We start from the raw sequence: 17258 nt of genomic DNA on the forward strand, positions 1-17258 counted from the left end.
ACCCCCCCCCCCCAACCTCCTTCCTTTCCCAAATCAAGTTTCTTTCATGAAATGAAATGAAATGAGGAAGGAGATCGCTCCAGGCAGGGACTTTTACTGTCTGGGACAGCGTTTCACAACTCAGAGTCCTGCCCTCCGTTGACTAGCAGGATCTTGATCATCCGCATGCACCCAACCCCAGCCGGGTTAGAGAACCTTGGCAGAGGGCTGGCGGGCGATGAGAAGGCTCCTAGCTGGACTTGGTGGTGAAGACCGCCAGGCGTTGCTCTCCTGGGGGCACAGCTGTCAGGGCCTCCACCTCCCCTCCCCCATGGGTGGGCTTCTGGAAGTGCACCTGCAGCACATCCTGCAGCTCGGGGCCATCCAGCACATCGGGAATGTTGAGCACCAGCACTGCCTGGGGCACTGGCTGGAACTTGATCTGGAGAAGGAGTTCCGAGATGAGCAAAGTCCCATGAGAGTCGGGGCTGGGGCAGAGGGCGGAGGAGGCAGGGCCCAGGAATATGAGAGGGGCAGACAGGTTACCTGGCCAGGCCCCCTTCCCCACCTTCCCACTCACCTCTGCCTTCTGAATCTCTCCACTCACGTAGGGAGAGACTTTCAGAGGGAACTGCCGCCCACCCAGAGGCACGGTGAACTGGCCGATCCGGCACAGGTTCTGGGCTACTGCAGGGGCGGGAAGGGTAGGCCTTTAGCGTCCAGGGCTTCCTCCTCCGGGGCCTGATGCATCCGCCCTGATCTCCCTGAGAGGTCCTTACCTTCCTCCTCAGCGAAGCCCAGCATGACACCCCCATGCAGCAGTTCCCGAGTCTCCACATCTCCTCCCCCGTTCTTGGTCTTGCCAAAGAAGAGCTCCACCTTGTCCAGCAGCTCCTCCTCACTCAGCTTGAGCTTCGCCGGAAACCCGCTGACCAGCACTCTCTGGCTGGATACCCAGGGGTAGACAAGAAGGAGTGGTTCTAACCCTAACGGGTTTGGCTCAGTGGACAGAGCATTGGCCTGCAGACTCAAGGATCACAGGTTTGATTCCGGTCAAGGGCATATACCTTGGTTGGGGGCACATATCTGGTGGGGAGTGTGCTGGAGGCAGCTGATCGATGACTCTCTCTCATCGATGTTTCTAACTCTCTATCTCTCCCTTCCTCTCTGTACAAAATCAATAAAATATATATTAAAAAACAAAATAAAACAAAAAAACAACTATATTTAATTTTTTTCCTTTTGCTCCCTATTGTTGAGCTGTACAGCTTTGTAAATAATTTCGTTTGCTGGAGGAAGAGAAAGTGTTTTTCATAAACTCATTATCTGGCTCTGTTTCTAGCTGTTGGAAGAACTATGTCTTCCTTAGCCCCACAGTGCATGGGGGCAGTGAGACTTTTTTTTTTTAAATCAATCTTTATTGTTCATATTTTTACAAAGGCTCCTCATTTCTTCCCCCCTCCACCAGGTTCTCACCCCACCCTCTGCCCCCTTCCCCTCCCCCATTGTCCTCATCCATAGGTGCACAGTTTATGTTCAGTCTCTTCCTCCCTCCCTTTCCCCGATAGTAAATCCCTTTTCAGATAGTAAATCAGTTACTTAGCATTTTCTCATATCAATAATACCTCCACATGCCCAATGATACATTTCACACAAAAGACATTTCCAAATAGGTCAACCAACCTCATCCAGGCCCTGCACAAGGCACTCACAGATCAACACCCTAGCGCTATACTAACTCAACACATCCAGATCTAAGCCTTCATCACTTGATTCAGCAGACCCTCAAGTTCCTGCAAAAGTGGGGCAGTGAGACTTGATTATACAAAATACATTTGTCAGTGTTGACTATTCACCTTCAAATACAGTTGGTAGCAAACACTTCCACATGCATGGCTGTCCTCTGTGCTCATGCCTGCAGACTTCTCAGAGCCTTTTCACTGTACTGTAGTAACACGCATTTACTCTCTCAGTACTGTGGGTCAGAAGTCCAAATTGGCTCCACTGGTTTCTGTGTTTCAGGTTTCACAAGGCCAAAATCAAGGTGTCCGAATCGCTGTGTTCCTTTCTAGAGGCTCTGGGGGATGAATCCACTCCCAAGCTCATTTCGTGTTGTTGGCCAGATTGTTCCTTGCAGCTGTAGGATCTGTTTCCTTGCTGGCTGGTGGCCAGTGGTCATCCCTAGCTTCCAGAGGCTGCCCACACTCCTAGGCTTAGGACCCCACTTCACCCTCAAAACCAGCCACGGCTGGTCAGGTCTCTCACAGTTGGACTCTCTCTGACTTATCTCTGTTAACTCCTGCCAGAGTTTGTTTTTTAAGGGCTCAAGTGGTTAGATTGTCCCTTCCAGAAAGTCCAGACTGATCTCCCTATTTTATGGTCCAAAACCCTATTTATAGCTGCAGAGTTGTTTGATTCAATAGCTGGAGGACAGAAATCTAGGAAGGACATCTTTAGAATCCTGACTACCACTCCTATTTAATGTGCTTAATCCATAGATAATAATCTGTGTCATCATTTCTTGGTCTTTATTTTTTTTAAAAAAAATATATATATTATTGATTTTTTACAGAGAGGAAGGGAGAGAGATAGAAACATCGATGAGAGTCATCAATCAGCTGCCTCTTGCATGCCCCCTACTGGGGATGTGCCTGCAACCAAGGTACATGCCCTTGACAGGAATCAAACCCGGGACCTTTCAGTCTGCAGGCCGACGCTCTATCCACTGAGCCAAACCGGTTTCGGCAGAAATAATAATTTTCCAATCTCCATAGGAACTCAAGAAGCCATTTTCTAAAGACATGGCCCCAGGGCTGTACTGGGGAAGGCAGTGATGGTCTTTCCGTTCCCACCAAAGCCCTAGCCTTCTCCCCTGGCTCCATTCTAAATGGGATCAGACAAGCCATTCACCCCACCCTACCGGCTCTGGACTTTTCTCAGCTGCTATCCAACACCAGCCTCCATTATTCCTTGGCCCTTGGCAGAGGCCTCAGCAGCTTCCCTGTACCACAGCATGGAGGCTAAGGGAGTACCCAGATGGGCAGGGGGGCGGGTCACCTGGGCCCAGAGAGGTAGGTGCTGTTGTTGACGCCACCCTATGAACTCACAGAATTGTTCACCTTCAAATGGCTAATCGCACGTTATGAGAATGTCACCTCAATTGGAAACAAGAACTGAGCTGCCCTGAGAGGGGAGAGAGCAGCTGGGCCTCTCAAGGCTGCGAGGGCGGAGACTCCTTGCAGGGAGTGGCAGGGAGTGACAATGGGAAGGGCCTACCACTCTCCCTCCAGGACCAGATGGGACCTGGGCTGGGCAGGAAAGCCCAACTGGGGCAGCGCTGGGATGTGGGCAGCAGAGAGTTATTCAGTGAAAGCGAGGAGGCTGCAGCCGCCGCTCATTTGCATCATAAGTGATTGGTTTTCCCTGCTCTCCCTCATTAAGACACAATGGACAGTTGTTTGCTGGCGCAGCAGATCCATTTACCCAGGGGAGGAAGAGACAGAGCAAGAGTGATGGGCCAGAGTGGGGAGGTGGCAAGCCTCCCTGGCCCTGTGCTCCCCAAACCCCTGGGATGCTCACCCAATGAGAAGGAACCTTAGAGAGCAAACCAACCCCATCCTTGTACAGATGAGGAGACCAAGATGCTAACAGGGGTGAGACTTGCTAAGGTCCAACAGCGAGGCCATGAGGCTTCTAGAGCCTACAGTCTAGATTCCAGACTCATTCCGGGCTTCAGTCCACTCGGCTGCAATACTCACCCCATTGCCATGGGCTCGGGTTCTTTATCTCTGCGGCTTCTTTGCTTCTACTCCAGGCCTTGGTGGCTACCAGTTTTCTCTCCTGTGGCCATCTCATCGCTTCTTTCTCTGTTCCTGCCCCTCTATTGTGTCCTCCAGGAAGCCAGGAAAATTACTGAGCTTCTACTTACCCTCTGCCCTAACCAGGGTTGGACTGGCAGGAGAGGCAGCCATTTTGAAACTGTCTTGGTGTGTTTGGGGGAGGTGGGGAGAGGACAAATATGTGTTGTGACACTATCTCATTTCGTCCTTCCCGTCTTGCAAGGTAGGTAGATGTGGGAAGTGGTTATAGGGTTAAGCCTAGGACTGACCTGCTGGCAAAGTCGCAAACAAGTCCCAGTTTGGAGGGCACAGTCCTCTAAGCATAATTAAACTTGATCTTGTGACTGTTCCCTAGATCTTTCCTGGGTAGCTAGTGGGCTGTGGGAGGGGCAGCAAGTGGGCCAAAATAAGTGAAACAAGAACATTGTAAATTACCTTGTTTGCCCCTGACTATAAATAAAGCATCAGCTTTGCAGTCTGGATCTGTTCTGTGGCCTCAGCTAGGCACAGAAGACCCACCTAGACCCAGCTTATTCTCCTGTCTTTTTTCTCTGTCCTTCACTGCTCCCTCTGGCTCCCGAACCCTGGGCTGAGCTGGGGCGGCACAGGTAGATATTCTTAGAGACAGTGGGAGGCTCAGAGAGGTTGGGTAACTGGCACTAGCGCACCCTGTTGGTAAGTGGTAGCTGTCTGACTCCAAAACCTCTGTTTTCCACCTCACACCCTGGCACAGGAGGTAAAGCAGGGTAAGAGGCCTGCACATGCCAGGCTCAGGGGAGGCACAACCTCTCTGAAGGAGGCCATTCCTTTGGCCCCTCTCCCCCCATGCAGTGCCTCCTCACCCCCTCCCTTTACCCTCTGGTTCCCACCTTCCTCTGGGCCCTTCTGCACAGGGGTGAAACCTCACAAATGCAAGTTTATACCCCTGCGGGGCTGGGGAGATGGCAATCAAGTGGGAGAAGCCCAGACCTTGGAGGTCTCCCTCCTGCTGACACCCTCTCCCAGTTCCCTGTCAGCCCCTCCCTCTGTGGGACAAGCTTGCCAGCATCTGCTTCTGTGTCATTGTGCTCTGGAGGAAAGGGAGAGCCGGGGTGAGTGGGTGTCTCTGTGCATGAACATAAGGCCTCCGGGTTCATTCTGACACTGAATGAAAAACTCACCAATTATTCGCCCAATCTCATTAACATGCAGACAGACATCTGTTATTTAGGAGTCAACAGCAGAGGCATTTTCTTGGGGGGAGGAGCACTTGTGTCCATGTCCCTCTTGTCTCTCTGGCTCCTGGGAGGGAGCTGCTGGGAATCCCCCCACCGCCTGGAGCTGGAGCCTCCCCCTCTCTGACCCTCACCCCAACCCTCAGGAGAAGGAGCAGGGGATTGACTGGAGAGATGGAGAGAGACCTGGGAACCCAGCAGGGGAAGGCGGGAGAGGGGCTGCAGTGTGCAGAAGGAAATCTTCTGTTAGGAGAGGGCGGGGGGTACCACAGAAGAGCTGAACCCCTTTCCCGGGGAAGACAGTGAGGAGTGGTGGAGAGAGCTGGGCCAGGATTGCTGGTGTCCACTGGCAACCTCGGACATGACCTCTTCCTCCTACCTCCCTCAGCCCTCAGGACCAATCTGAGTGTACCTGGGGTGGGGTCACCATGGTAACCTGGAGTCCTCACCCAGAGACTTCAGAATAGGTAATGGGAAGAGTTTAGGCGGTTATTGCACTCTCCAAGCGCCAGCGTGGCAGGAGAGGGAGGCTGGGAGCAGAGGGACACAATCACTGCACTTTGGCAGCCACAGGCTGCAGCTGCCTGGGACCAAAGTCCAAAGGGAAAAGGGAAGCCCGAGTTCCCTGCGGGGGAAGAGTCAGTCCCGAGGGGCCAGACTGAGAGGTGGGCCTGCCCAGAACCCCTCATCCAGGTCTCAGGGTCCTTGAGGAGGGTCTCAGTCAGCCTCTAGCCGGGTCCAGGTTTGAGAGGGTGGGTGTCCTATGCCTTTAAGCTGTCCCAGAATCCTTGAGGAGATTGGGTGAGATGGACCAGGACAGGGACCTTAGGAGAGGGAGGGAAAGAGGTGTCTGCTGAGCTGGTAGTGGGTGGGGACTTCTTTTCCACTCCAGGCTGGGCCCTGGCACAGGGAAAGGAGAAGAGCAGTTACTAAAAGCCATCCTCTTGGGACTTGGTCTCAGATTTCTATGGCTCAGTCTAGAGACCTCGTGCCCAGACCCAAAGAGATTCTCACTGTCTTTCCTAAATCCAGCACAACCTCCTAAAGAAACACGTTCTCAAGTGAAAAACATTGCTTCTCAACTTTCCCAGAGAGGCAGGATCCAGCCGAGGGGACTGGCTACTGGGCTTTTCTCCTCCAGGGCACGGTTTCTCTGTATGTCAGCAAGCTCTGCCTCAGTTTCTCTGGCTTTAAGCAGCCGGTTGTTTTTCCTTCCTCCTGGAATTCGGTGGATGGGCTGAGCGGAAGCCTAAAGGTCTCGCCGAGGGAGGGGCCAGGGTGGGCAGCTTGTCTATCTCAAAGCTGGCGGTGTAGTTCTCAAACACGGTGAGCACATAACTCTGCAGACATGGATGGGTCAAGATGTGATCCTCCATGCTGAAACCGGTTTGGTTCAGTGGATAGAGCGTGGGCCTGTGGACTGAAAGGTTCCAGGTTCTATTCAGGTCAAGGGCATGTGCCTTGGTTGTGGGCACATCCCCAGTAGGGGGTGTGCCTAAGAGGCAGCTGATTGATGATTCTTTCTCATCGATGTTTCTAACTATCTCTCTCTTTTCCTCTCTGTAAAAAAATCAATAGAATGTATTTTTTAAAAATGATAAAAAAGAGGCAGTGTTTCTAAAACTGACCACTTCATTAAAAAATAATAATAATAATAAAAATAAAATAAAATAAAAAGTGCTGAGACCGGTTTGGCTAAGCGGTAGAGCGTTGGTCTGCAGACTGAAAGGTCCCAGGTTCGATTCCGGGCAAGGGCATGTACATTGGTTGCGGGCACATCCCCAATGGGGAGTGTGCAGGAGGCAGCTGGTCGATGTTTCTCTCTCGTTGACGTTTCTGGCTCTCTATCTCTCTCCCTTCCTCTTCTCTGTAAAGTATCAATAAAATATATATTTAAAAAAAATAATGTAAAAAAACCAAAAGTGATCCTCCAGCCCTCGCTCCAGACAAATGCCCTCCTTACTCCCACACCCTGGCCAGCCGCTGGACGGAAGTTGGTTCCTTGTGGGGCAGAGGGGGATCTCTGCTAGGCTTCCAGACCCCCTCCCCAGCTCTTGCAGCCCCCAGTTCGCCCCCTCTCCGATGCCCAGGACCCCCACCATCCCCTAATACCCCTCCTGAGATCCTCTCCATCTCCCAACCCCAATCATCTCATCCTGGTCCCCAATCCTCTGCAGTCCTTCCAGAGCTCTGAACACCACCACCACCCGCTCCTCCCCCACTCCAAACCCGTCCTCCATGCCTCTCCGGTCCCTGGTAACCCCCCATTTCTGCGGGTCCCCCGGGCTCCATCACCCACCCCCGCGACCTCAGCCCCCCGCTCCCAGACGCCGTCCCTCACCCCGGGGTAGGCGTCCTTGGCGAACACCTGCAGCAGCGCCGTCTTGCCGCACTCCGCGTCCCCCACCACCACGATCTTGCAGCGGCCGCTCTGCCCCTCCATGGTCCCGGCTACACGCCGGCGGCGCCCCGCGGAGCCCCCCTCCCGGGCCCCGCCGCCTCCCCCGCCGCCGCAGCTGCAGCCGCTCGGGCCCGCGGCCCCTCTGCCCCGCCGGCTGCGGGAGGAGGGCCCCGGGGAGCTAGCGGGACCGGGAAACCGGGAGAGAATGCAGAGTTCTCGCTGGTGGTTTGGGGCGGGCCGATCGGGGTTTTTTTTTCACAGATTTGACTTTCTCGGGGGCGGGGGCGGGCGGGGCCTGGTGGGATCGGCACCCGCACGAGGACGCAGCTCCCCCCAAACTTTTCACCCCGCGCTTGGCTGTGGAAACTCATTCTTGCCTCCGGCTAGTCCAGGCCGGCGGGTAAGTCACCATCGCCCCAGACAAGGCCACTCGTTGCCATGGCGACGGAAAGCCATGACTGCAAGACCGTGGTGGTGGGGGGGCGCGGAGTGCGGCCAGGCGGCGCTGCGGCAGGGGTTCGCCAAGGACGCCTGCCCCGGGGTGAGGGACGGCGTCTGGGAGCGGGGGGCTGAGGTCGCGGGGGTGGGTGATGGAGCCGGGGGACGGTCTCCCTCCTCGATGCTCGGGTCCCGGCAGGGAGTCCTGGGGTTAGGAGGGTAGGGACTCCATCACCCGCACCAGGAAAATGGTGACGTCATGGCTTTCCGTCCCCATGGCAATGAGTGGCCTTGTCTGGGGCGATGGTGACTTACGGGCGGGCCTGGACTAGCGGGAGGCAGGAACGAGTTTCTTCAGCCGAGCACAGGGTGGAAAGTTTTGGGGAGCTGCGTCCTCTGGTGGATACTTCGGGGAGTCAGGGATGGGGAGCGAAGAAGAGGCAGATGGAATTGCCCAGAGCGACAGCCCTGCTGGAGCCAGAGACAAACTCTACAGTCATTTCACGCTTGATCCGGAGTCTAACAATAATCGAGCTTCTGTTTTGCCTTTGTCTGACATGTTTCACTTTTGAAAAGCACTCTTTCCATCGAGAATACTGGATTTAATTTTATCTTTACCCTTTATCAAGCAGTATCTTCCCCATTTGACAGAAGGGGAAAATGGAAGCACAGAGCTTTACTAAACAAAACCAAATGGAAAGTTTCTAAGACTCTATCTCCCTGCTCCAAGTATGTCGTTGATGGGAGCACACGGAATAGGTCACGTATGGGTAGAGTCAGAGTCTAAACAATAAATTGTTTGGGTTCCGGTCTACAGGTGGGGAACTCTACAAATTTGAAGTCAGCTCAGATTTTGAGACCGTCCTTCAGAACTGCTCCTTAACATATACTTTAACTTGCGTAAGGCTCACTGTGAATGCACAAGTAAACTGAATCGCGATCTGCATGACCCCAAGAATGCCCTCGCTCTCTCGCTCTCTCCGTCCTCAGAGGTTCCAGTCTCCAGTTTTCTCGCGCCCGCGCGGCCCCCTGCACGGTGGCCGTGGCCCTTTAAGGGGGCGGCGAAGCCCCGCCCCTCCGCCCGAGCTCTCCGCCGCGGCCCGTCCGGGCGCGCGCCCCGCCCTCCCCAGCTGTGCAGCCTTCCGCCCAGCTGAGCGCGCACGTCGGAGTCCCAGCCATGTCCGCGGAGAGAGAGGCAGCCGAGGTGGCCACCGTGGAGGCGGCGGCCGAGGCCGGGCCCGCCGGAGCCGCGGGAGACGCCCAGCCGCCCGCGGCCTCCGAAGGGGCGGCCGCGGCCGCTTCGGCGCCGCCGCTGCGCTTCCTGGTGCTCACGGGCTTCGGCGGCTACGACAAGCTGAAGCTGCAGACCAGGCCGGCCGCGCCCCCGGCCCCCGGCCCCGGCCAGGTGACCGTGCGCGTCCGGGCCAGTGGCCTCAACTTCGCCGACGTGATGGCGCGGCAGGGGCTCTACGACCGGACGCCGCCGCTGCCCTACACGCCGGGCATGGAGGGCGCGGGGGTCGTGGTCGCGGTGGGCGAGGGAGTCCAGGACCGCAAGGTGAGCGGGGCAGCCCCGGCCGGGGGTGCGGGCGGCCGGGCGGGAGGGGCGGCCGCGGGGGTGTGGCAGCGCGGGGGAAGCTGGCTGGGGGGACCTGGGGAGACAGACGGGCGTGGAAGACGTAGGATAGGAAAGGGGCCCGGGTTCTGAAGCTCCTGGGAAACTGGGTTTACATTTGGGGGCGGCGGGAGCCGGAGCTATCCCCCTTCCCAACCAGTTTTCATGGTGGCCGCCGCCCAGGAGCAGCGGGGGTGGTGGTGGGTGTGTTTGGGGGGAAAACAATAAGGCGCCCGTGCGCATGCGCGTAATGACCTTATTAGTGCCCCCTCCCCCGCCCCCCATCCCGCAATCCCCAGTGAAGCCACACCTGTGCCCCTGCCCGTCAAACACAGCCCTTAACGGCGGTTTGTGGCCCCGATTGGTGCCTCGTTCCTCAGTGAGCCTGAGGAGCTATGGAGTCAGGGCTGGGCGGCGGCAGAGGGCTGTGCCAGAGCCCTAGTCACATGCAGCCCCGTGGTCTGTGGGGGTGTGAGGCGGCCCCTCCCTGGACGGGGCCAGAGAGGAGGCACGCCCATCCTATGGAAGAGAGGGAGCCTGCCACCGCCCCTCCACCGGCCCCACAAGGCCCGTCTGATTTTGTTGGGAGCCAGGGAGCGGGGAGATATGGGTGCGGAGTTGAGATTAGGTCTCTGGATCTTTGTTTTGGACTCTGACTCCCGTGACTGCAATATCTCCTCCTCCTCCGGTGACTCAGCCATGGGGTCACGACCCCCGTGGCTGCCGTTGGGAAAGTCCCAGCAGGCAGACCCTGCCTAAGCCTTCCTCGAGGAGGACCCTCGGAACCCCTGGAGGTGCTGTTTTGGACTGGGGTTGAGGGGTGTGGCAGCGGGAGCAGGTTGGCCCAGCTCTGCAGGTCTGTTTCTCCTTTTTTTTTTTTATATATATATTTTTTATTTTTTATTTTTACAGAGAGGAAAGGAGAGGGATAGAGAGTCAGAAACACCGATGAGAGAGAATCATTGATCAGCTGCCTCTTGCACACCTCCCACTGGGGATGTGCCTGCAACCCAGGTACATGCCCTTAACTGGAATCGAACCCCGGACCTTCCAGTCCGCAGCCAAACCGGTTTCGGCTGTTTCTCCTTTTTGTTTATCATTAATCTTGGCTACAACCCTGGACACCAGAGAGTTCCAAATAACCAACTTTTTGAGAGACTTGGAGTGAGCCTTTGCATGTCATTTGTTTAGGGGTTTCTTTTCAAATCGGGCCCCCGCAAGAGAGGCCCCTCAGATGCAGCCTTTCTCTCGCTGGGCCTGCCAGTCCTAAATCCCAGGGCTGGAATTCTTGGATTTATTTGTACACGCAGACATATCCTCTTTTAAGGGCTTCTTCCTGGATTCAGCTCTGGCCCCACCCTTTCCACTGACTTTTAAATAATCCCACTCTTGAGAGGGTGCTAAGAGGAAATTTTTTTTTTTTAGTGGGGCCAGTTGTAGTTCATGCTGCTGATGTAGGCCACCCACCAAACCTCCCCTCCCCACACTTTCCTCTTGGTAAATACAGGATATCCTGTCCAGGGCAAGAATCTGATTTTAAGAGGCTGGGTTCTGTAGGGAGGGCTCCCTCCTTGCCTCCTGATATCAGGGCTGACTCTGCTCTGTGATGGGCTGAGAGGTGGGCATTAATCTGGGTAAGTGGTCAGCTGTGTTCTGGGCCAGATGTGGGCCTGGTCACCAACCAGACCGACCACTGATTTTTCCCAGTCCTCCGGGGTCACTGCCGAGCCTGCTAATCCTGAGTCTTCGTGTGGAATGCTTCCATTCCCCGCTCCTCGTCTCAGATCAGTGCTTAAAGGGAAAGATCCTGGCCTGCCCTCCACCTCCACAATCAATGGAATGGGGGGCCTTGAGGACAGGAAAAGGGCGTGTGGGAGAGTCCCATGCCCCTTCCTCATGGATCCCAAACCTTTTAATATACAGAATTCCCATCATTCCTGGCAGGGGCCAAGACAGACCCAGATTGTCCCAGAATAGCACCCACACCTCCCTCTCCATGCTCTTCAAAGAGCGGGAGGGGCCTCCCTTTCTCCTGAGAATGCTCCCTTTCCCTGCCCTACGCTGAAAGGAGCCTCTCCTACAGGTGGCTAAGAGTTAGGAGATACCTTTTCCTGGTGAGAGGGATTGTGTGGCTCTTCTTCTTTTTTTCTTTTTTTCAAAAATATATTTTATTGATTTTTTTACAGAGAGGAAGAGAGAGGGATAGAGAGTTACATCGATGAGAGAGAAACATCGGCCAGATGCCTCCTGCACACCCCCCACTAGGGATGTGCCCACAAACAAGGTACATGCCCTTGACCGGAATCGAACCCGGGACCTTTCAGTCCGCAGACCGAGGCTCTATCCATTGAGCCAAACCCGTTTTGGCGTGTGGCTCTTCTTGTCCATCACCTCTGCCCACAACACACACATCTCTGAGTGAAAGTGCTCCTGGGCCCCAGTGCTGACTCAGCTACTTCTTCTGAGGGAACCACACCCAGTTCTAACTGATCTCTGACCTGTACTGTGGTATTGACCATATCACATACTCCATCTTCCTTCAGTTACTGGACTTGGTCACCTCTCCTCCTGGTTACTATTATTGTCATTATTGTTGTTGTTAGTTAATACCACTGAGTGTCTACTATGTGGCCAACATTTGGCTAAAAAAAAAGACTAAATGATTTTTTTGTTACTTAATCCTCACAACTCCCTAATTTACAGATAGGAAAACTGAGGCTCAAAAAAGTTAATTTTTGCCAAAATTGGTTTGGGTCAGTGTATAGAGCGTCGGTCTGCGGACTGAAAGGTCCCAGGTTCGATTAAGGTCAGGGGCATGTACATTGGTTGCGGGCACATCCCCCGTAGGGGGTGTGTAGGAGGCAGCTGGTCGATGTTTCTCTCTTATCAGTGTTTCTGGCTCTCTGTCTCTCTCCCTTCCTCTCTGTAAAAAATCAATAAAATATATTTTAAAAAATCACACAAGAAACAAAACAAAAATATATACTATATATATTTTTAAAAATCAATAAAATACATTTTAAAAAAGAAAAGGAAGAAAAATCCCTCCTTAAAAAAAAAAAGTTAGTTTTCTGTTTGCCTAATGTCACATGGTCAATAAGTAGTGCAGCCTGTTTTTTTTTTTTTAGTTTTTTTTTTTTTTTAACAGAAGCAGTTTGATCTCTTCAATACTTTATGCTGCCCCAACTGTAAGCTTCTTGCATCAGGGATCTTACACAATAGTGAAGTCTAATATCTGTATAATGGAGATAAGGATGGTATCTACCTTAAAGAGCTGGTGTAAGGATTAGTTAAGTGTTTATATATATATAAAGCCCTATAGCCTGGTCCTCGGGAAGCATTCAGTAAAGGCAAGTTGTTATTGTTTGTAATGACATTATTATTATTATTACCGTAACTACCGCTGCTCCTTCATTACCAGGAAGAGGGCCTTGTACATAACAGAAGGTCATAAATTGCCAATGAGTGAATGAATGAGTGACTTAATCATGCTCTGCTTTCGTTCTTCAAGGTAGGGGATCGGGTGATGGTGTTGGTCCGCTGCGGCATGTGGCAGGAGGAGGTGACTGTGCTCTCAGCCCAGACCTTTCTGATGCCTGAGGCCATGACCTTTGAGGAAGCTGCTGCCTTGCTGGTTAATTACATCACCGCATACATGGTCCTCTTTGACTTTGGCCACCTACGGCCTGGCCACAGCGTCTTGGTACACATGGCTGCAGGTAACAGGCCCTTTCCTTTATGCCCCTCCTTAGCCATATTTCCTCCTAGGCCCCTTCTCAGTAGCATGTCTGGACTGTTGCCATGGTAACACCAGGCTGCCTTGGCCTATGGCTCCCAAGGCCTCTGCAGTATTGTTGCCGTGGCAACATTCAGGCACCAGATCCAGCCTGGTGTGCTATCCATAGCAACATGCTGTGGCCCAGCACCCCTTCCTTGCCAGATACCCTTCCCCCAATTCTCAATCACAGAAATTGGACATGAGATGAGTGCAGAAAGCCTCTGATTGAGCCCAGGCAAAATGAAGATGGTGGGGTTGGTCCTTGAAAGGCAAGAATGGAGGCTAGATGACTATATCTCCTACTTATGAAAGTGTCTCCCTGCAGGGGGTGTGGGTATAGCCGCCTTGCAGCTGTGCCGAACAGTGGAGAATGTGACGGTGTTCGGAACGGCCTCAGCCAGCAAGCATGAGATACTGAAGGAGAACGGGGTCACACATCCCATTGACTACCACACGACTGACTACGTGGAAGCGGTCAAGAAGATCTCCCCCAAAGGTGGGCCAGGGTATGGGACGGCATGGCACGGAGGGGAGGTCTCCAAATTGGTGGGTTCTATTGCTGCTCCCGGTCCCCCTTACTCTGTGACAGGTGTGGACATCGTCATGGACCCTCTGGGTGGGGCCGACACTACTAAGGGCTACAACCTCCTGAAACCCATGGGCAAGCTGATCACCTATGGTAAGTCTGTGGGCCAGAATGGGGAGGGATCTAGGGGCCCAGGGCTCTTGAATGAAGAAGGGGCAGGGACCCAGGATCTGGAGAGAAAGTGCTAGAGTTAAGATGGCCCTGAGATGTTGCACTCAGATTGCTGCCTCCTGGGTGCAGCTGTTGTCATTTTCTTTCACAACCTCCCGTGTGAGAGACAGTAAATTGTGTTCTTTCTGTGCTCCTGTTTGGGGATTATTCTTTTTTAAAAATATATTTTTATTGATTTCAGAGACGGAAGGAGAGGGAGAAAGAGATAGAAACATCAATGATGAGAGAGAACCATTGATTGGCTGCCTCCTGCATACCCCACTCTGGGGATCGAGCCCAGAACCTGGGCATGTGCCCTTGACCGGTGTTGAATCCGGGACCTCTCAGACCACAGGCCTCCGCTTTATCCACTGAGCCAAACCAGCTAGGGCTGGGATTATTCTTGATGCACAACCACCCCATCTGCCTTCCTCTGTTCCACCCTCCTGACTTCTGGGACAACTGCATTTCCACTTAAAACACCATTTCACACACCTGAAACTAATACAAAATACATTATTATGTATTCATTACATAATAATGAATGTAAACTGTCACTGAGAAATAAAATTAAAAAAAAGCATTTCACATAAAAAGAAACAAATAGAGATTAGAACCATTTTTGAGTTAGATGGAGTCTTTTAGAGCTTGATAGGCTGCAGGCAGTGGGTTATGCTGTCACTTCCTGGCACTGGTGTGGATAATGCTAAGGGCCCACAGGGCTGGGCCTGGCACCCGGATTCACAGGTCGTGTCTCCTTGTCTCTCAGGAATGGCCAACTTGATGACAGGCCCCAAGCGGAACCTGATGGCCCTGGCACGTACATGGTGGAATCAGTTCAGCGTGACAGCTCTGCAGCTGCTGCCGGCCAACCGGGCCGTGTGTGGCTACCACCTGGGCTACCTGGATGATGAGGTGGAGCTGGTCAGCGGGGTGGTGTCCCGCCTGGTGGCTCTGTACAACCAGGGCCACATCAAACCTCACATTGACTCTGTGTGGCCCTTTGAGAAGGTGAGTGTGATGGCTCTGCAGGGAGGGCCTGGGCAGGACCCTGAAAGGCTGGGGTCCTAGGGGGAGGATTCCTTGGGGGAGGAGGGCCTCCTCCTTTAGGGGGACTCTCTGGAGCACTGGGAACAAAAAAAAAAAATTATTTTATTGATTTTTTACAGAGAGAAAGAGAGAGGGATAGAGAGTTAGAAACATCGATGAGAGAGAAACATCGATCAGCTGCCTCCTGCACACCCCTTACTGGGGATGTGCCTACAACCAAGGTACATGCCCTTGACCGGAATCGAACCTGGAACCCTTCACAGGCCACAGGCTGATGCTCTATCCACTGAGCCAAACCAGTTTTGGCTATTTTATTGATTTTTTTACAGAGAGGAAGGGAGAGAGATAGTTAGAAACATTGATGAGAAAGAAACATCCATCAGCTGCCTCCTGCACACCACTAATCGGGGATGTGCCCTCAACCAAGGTACAAGACTTTACACCAGAATCGAACCGGGGACCTTTCAGGCCGCAGGCTGATGCTCTATCCACTGAGCCAAACCGGTTTTGCCCCTTCTCTTCCTTTTCAGGTGGCAGATGCCATGAAGCAGATACATGAGAAGAAGAATGTGGGCAAAGTCCTCCTGGTGCCTGGGGAAGAGAAGGAGAACTAGGATGGAGGCTGGGAGGCCCTCGGGAAGAGAGAAGCTGGCAGGCCATTTATGTTTGCCACCAGATCCTCGAATTTCATCCTCTATCATAATGCTCTGCCCTCTCTCCCCAAGAGGTCTCCATGGTGATGACCTCTCCCCTGCCCTGTGTTTTCTCTATAGCCAGGGCTGCCCCCTCCCTCCTTCCTGCCCTCTGAAGAGGTTGGGAAGTGACCACTTGGATGTCTGGGCCCCGCCAAGGGGACAGGGAGGGGCAGAGGGAGCCGGGCTGCTTCCTGCCCCCCCCTTCCCTTGGGCCTGCTGTGCTGCTTTTGTGCCAAGACTAGCCAATCCCTTCCCGTTCCGTTCTACGTGCTTCTGCCTCTGCCCCATCGCCCCTCCTGCCCCTGCCCCGTTACCTCCCCCAAAGAAATGAAATGTCAGCTCAGGATATGGGGCCAATCTCTGTGAGTCCAGCATGTCCCTGTTTCGCCCTAGTGTCCCTTCAACCCTGGCCGACCAGCGCTCACCTCTGAACTCCTTTGCCTCATTGTGTGGCCTCATCTTCTTGTCCCCCATCTTCTTAAGCACAATCGGGCTTCTTCCACCTCCAGGTTTCCTGCCACTCTTCACCCAGGAGGCCCCTTACCACAAGGCAGGCATCACACCTGCTCCCCCAGGTCAGACTCTGGGGGAGGGACAGAGGCCCCTTCCCTCACTGAGTTCTCTGCATTGTTCTCAGTGCCTTAGCAATGGACAACCTGTGCTGTGCATGTGGAGAGGGGCCCTGTCCCTGCTCACACCTCCTTCTCCACCCCGTGCTCCCCAGTGCCTTCCTTGTTCTGGTGGAGCTGGGGTTCTCCTTCTCCCCAGTCCCACAACACCTCCAAAACCCTGAGAGTGCCAGTGTCAGGGGCAGGAGCAGCCCCTGCCTCCTAGTCCTGTGCCATGTGCTGTCTCTCTGGGGCTGTCATTTCTCTCTCAGAGGTTGAGGAGGTAGAGGGGGTAGTTTTCTCAGCCTTGCAGAGAAGGATGGCACTTACCAGCCAGAGCCCTGGGAGTCAGTGCTGTCTACTTCTTGTTCTGGGACCAAAGTGAACATTAAAGCACATCCCCGAGCAGTCATGGGAGGCCCCTTGCCCCCAGCCTTCTCAGAGCAGGGAGGCACCTTCTCAAGCTCATGCCCAAACTTTGTTTACATGGGTGGGGAGATGCAGTGAGGGAGATGGTGGGGGCGGGGGCGGGTTAGGAACTGGGCCCCTGGAACCAAAGTGGGGACTGCCTAGGGTACAGGTGCAGCCCCCTCAGCTCTGAGCTGGCGTTAGGAAGGGTTCCTGCCCGGCCATTGGCAATGGGAGGTGGTGGGGAGGGGTTCAGCCTCTTCACTGTCTAAATGAGGCCTAAAGGGTGTGAAGTGCGACTTCTGCTTTTGTGTACCCACCCCATGACCAACCGAAGCTGCCTTTGTGTTTGTGTCAATAAAAAGCTCAACCCTGGATCCTGGCTGTTGCCTCTGAGAGTGGAGGGGAAGGTCAGTGCTGGTGGCGGAAGGCTAGGGTTTCTGCCCTCCCCCCTCCACCCCCCGCCTCCTTCCTTTCCCAAATCAAGTTTCTTTCAT

At 53.9% G+C, this 17258-nt stretch overlaps 2 protein-coding genes across 2 annotated transcripts; one reads left to right on the top strand and one right to left on the bottom strand.

Moving 5' to 3' along the window:
• Positions 1 to 74: 74 nt before the first annotated feature.
• LOC311610821 (interferon-induced 35 kDa protein-like) lies at positions 75 to 7475 on the bottom strand (the record flags this gene model as incomplete). Its single annotated transcript, XM_084862338.1, has 5 exons — positions 75 to 421; positions 560 to 666; positions 759 to 921; positions 6295 to 6372; positions 7374 to 7475. 5 exons carry the CDS (start codon positions 7473 to 7475, stop codon positions 230 to 232), a joined length of 642 nt encoding a protein of 213 aa, XP_084718464.1. The 3' UTR covers positions 75 to 229.
• Positions 7476 to 8983: 1508 nt separating this feature from the next.
• LOC311611682 (synaptic vesicle membrane protein VAT-1 homolog) lies at positions 8984 to 17136 on the top strand. Its single transcript, XM_084864059.1, has 6 exons — positions 8984 to 9429; positions 12998 to 13205; positions 13590 to 13760; positions 13854 to 13943; positions 14770 to 15011; positions 15581 to 17136. Exons 1-6 carry the CDS (start codon positions 9049 to 9051, stop codon positions 15662 to 15664), a joined length of 1176 nt encoding a protein of 391 aa, XP_084720185.1. The 5' UTR covers positions 8984 to 9048; the 3' UTR covers positions 15665 to 17136.
• The last annotated feature ends 122 nt before the right edge of the window (positions 17137 to 17258 follow it).

Source organism: Pipistrellus hanaki, assembly GCF_964339955.1.
Source record: "Pipistrellus hanaki genome assembly, chromosome: 16".
Classification (NCBI taxonomy): domain Eukaryota; kingdom Metazoa; phylum Chordata; class Mammalia; order Chiroptera; family Vespertilionidae; genus Pipistrellus; species Pipistrellus hanaki.

Bases quoted from the DNA above. Each gene is read 5' to 3' on its own strand.
- LOC311611682 (XM_084864059.1), top strand. From the start codon at position 9,049: ATGTCCGCGGAGAGAGAGGCAGCCGAGGTGGCCACCGTGGAGGCGGCG. The intron at 13,761-13,853 runs GTGGGCCAGGGT...ACTCTGTGACAG, and splicing joins CAAGAAGATCTCCCCCAAAG to GTGTGGACATCGTCATGGAC. The intron at 15,012-15,580 runs GTGAGTGTGATG...CTTCCTTTTCAG, and splicing joins CTGTGTGGCCCTTTGAGAAG to GTGGCAGATGCCATGAAGCA.